Source organism: Hordeum vulgare, chromosome 2H (assembly GCF_904849725.1).
Source record: "Hordeum vulgare subsp. vulgare chromosome 2H, MorexV3_pseudomolecules_assembly, whole genome shotgun sequence".
In the NCBI taxonomy this organism is placed as follows: domain Eukaryota; kingdom Viridiplantae; phylum Streptophyta; class Magnoliopsida; order Poales; family Poaceae; genus Hordeum; species Hordeum vulgare.
In genome coordinates, this window is record NC_058519.1 from 637056108 (window position 1) to 637058934 (window position 2827).

The following is a 2827-nucleotide window of genomic DNA, read 5'->3' on the forward strand; positions in this document are numbered from 1 at the left end:
TCAAGAAAGGGAGACCATTTACCTTCCCTCATTGCTATGAAGAATTGAAGGATGACGAGAAGTGGAAGAAGCGTGATGGCATCGATGATGTTGATGAGAGCAACAAACGCAAGAAAACAATTGAGTTGGATCATGGTCAGGAGGAGACATCAAGTGATGACGACAAGAGAAGCCCTACATCAAACTCGGTTTCATACTCGAAGCCAAAACGACCGGATGGATGCAAGAAAGATGCAAAAGAAAAGAAGAATAGGAAAGGGGATGATGAGCTCAAAAATGCTATGGAAAGTATTGTGAAGGCAAGAAAAGAAGCGAACGAGGTGAGGAAGATGGCAAGGACCCAAGATGCCGCTGCCGAGGAGAGGAGGTTGACGGCCGAGGAGAGGAGGGTGGCGGCCGAGGAGAGGAGGTTGACGGCCGAGGAGAGGAGGGTGGCGGCCGAGGAGAGGAAGGTGACATTGGAGGAGAGGAAGGTGGCCATGAAGGAGCTATCTAGGTTGTTGGAATGGGAGAAGTATTTGTTCTTCTTGGACACATCTACTCTTAATGAGGCGCAAAAGGAGTATATCAATCTTACCCGTGAAGAGATCTTGATACAAAAAAGAGCCATGCTTCGCAGCATGGGTGGCGGTGGCATTGGCGGCATTGACGACATCGGTGGCGGTGGCATTGGCGGCATGGGTGCCATGGGTGGCTTTGGAGCACCTCCGGGCGGCATTGGCGGCATGGGTGGCGGTGGCATGGGCGGCATGGGAGGCATGGGAGGCGGTGGCATTGGCGGCATGGGAGGCATGGATGGCTTCGGAGCACCTCCAGGCGGCATTGGCGACATGGGAGGTATGAGTTTTGCGTCTCTCATGGAAGGCATGGGAGCACCTCCGGGTGCCATGGGCGGCATCTCTTCCGGTGTGCCAACACCTTCACATGATCTTACCAACACCCGTGAAGAGGAGGAAGAAGAATCCGCTTCGGATGATGAATCGGAGGAAGATGAAGATGAAGATGAAGACGAGGACGAGGCTTGATGTGGGCATGAATTTGAACTAGTGGGCATGAACTTGGTTGGATGATTTTGTGGGCATGAACTTTGTATATCATCATGAACTTGTTTGTGTGATTTAAATTATGCAATGTCTTTATTTTGATGTTTGAAATTCATTTTTTGTTTAAAATGATCAAAACCGCAACAAATGGCAAGTGTCGGCTGCTCGCGCGCTGCATTTTAGCGTGCCTGCTCGAGCTACGCGCAGGCGCTGCATTTTAGCGGGCTTGCTGGAGCTAGCGCTGGCCGTCGCGACAAAACAGGCAAACCATACCTGAAAACTGTATTTTAGCACGCCGCGGGTAGCGCGGCTGTTGGAGATGCTCAGATGTGATCGAGTGCATGCACCCTGTACTGTACTATAGTATACCCAGGGCTGAAGGATGAAGCCTCAGGTCAGGACTCAGGAGACAAGAAGAAGCGACACCACCATGCTCCACCCTCATATCATATCAAGGGACCTAACGCCGTATCGTGCAGTTTCGTACGCGTGGTAGCTAGCCTTGCGCCTATGTGCACGCCTCATGGACCAGGCGATCGAAAAGATGCATCCTTCTGCACCGTGCACATGCATGTACATGTGGCCGGCTGGATCATCGACGATGGCAAGTCATGAGCCGTCGTCGTCGCCGCCGTCGCCGTGACATCTACTGCTACGTACTCGACCTTGTATTGTACGTACCACATGCACGCGCGGCAATAAAGAGAGGCAAAGGTTGGGAGCCCGCAGAAAGAAAGGAGGAAAAGACCCTCGTCCTACGACCGATGGGTGGATCCCTACGCGCTTTAATGCGCCCTTTCTCTCCCTTAAAAAGGCAGCCAGCCGGCGAGCCCTCTTCCATCCCGTTCGCCCTCAACCTCGCATGTGCTGCCACACACCGCCTCGCCTTTCCTGCCGCCCGCCCGCCCGCCCGCTTCTTCTTTCGCTAGGTAGGTACGTACGTAGCTAGCCAGCTCGGTCGAGCTCATGCCGTCCTCGTCGTCGTCGTCTCGCGCGCCGCCGCCGAGCAGGGGCGGTGCTGCTGCGGCGGCGGGGGGCTGTGTCGACGCCAACACCACCTTCGTGCAAGCCGACCCCGCCACGTTCCGCGCGCTCGTGCAGAGGCTCACGGGCGCGCCGGGGGGAGCCGGAGCCGCAGCGCCGCCAGCTGCAGAGAGGCAGCACCAGCACCCCGCGGGCGCTATGGTGCCGGTGGTGCCGATGAGGCGGCCGAAGCTGCAGGAGAGGCGGCGGGCGGCGCCGGCCATGCTGGAGCTCGCGCGTCCGCAGCCGTTCTACTACCACCACAGCCACCAGCACCAGCACCACCACCACCACGGGCTCATGCAGTACTCGCCGGTCTCGACCATGGACTACGCCCACGTCTCCTCCTCCTCCTCGTCGCCCTCCCCGTCGCCGCCCTCCTCGTGCTCCTGCGGGGTGGTGATAAGCAAGGAGGAGGTGGAGAGGGAGGAGAAGGCCATCGCCTCCAAGGCCTTCTACCTGCACTCATCGCCAAGAGCCGCCCCCGGCGCCGGAAGCGACGCCGCCGCCGAGAGGCCCAAGCTGCTGCCCCTGTTCCCCGTCCACTCTCCACGGAGCTCCTCCTTCGCCTAGCTCTAGCTAGTAATTAGCCATTACCTCTAGGCTCTACTGCTGTAGCTAGACTCTGGTCAACCCCGCCATTAATCCCCACGACCGACATGCCGTGTTCGATTCTCTGTACCACCTAGTAGCTGATTCGCATTAGATGATCCATGACCGGACCAGTGTTGCTTCCTAATTATGCTTGATTTGTTGCTCAA

The 2827-nt window shown here is 57.1% G+C and overlaps 1 protein-coding gene across 1 annotated transcript; it reads left to right on the top strand.

Moving 5' to 3' along the window:
- The first annotated feature begins 1994 nt into the window (after nucleotides 1-1994).
- LOC123431056 (VQ motif-containing protein 31-like) lies at nucleotides 1995-2827 on the top strand. Its single transcript, XM_045114869.1, has one exon. The coding sequence runs from the start codon at nucleotides 2010-2012 to the stop codon at nucleotides 2637-2639; it is 630 nt and encodes a 209-aa protein (XP_044970804.1). The 5' UTR covers nucleotides 1995-2009; the 3' UTR covers nucleotides 2640-2827.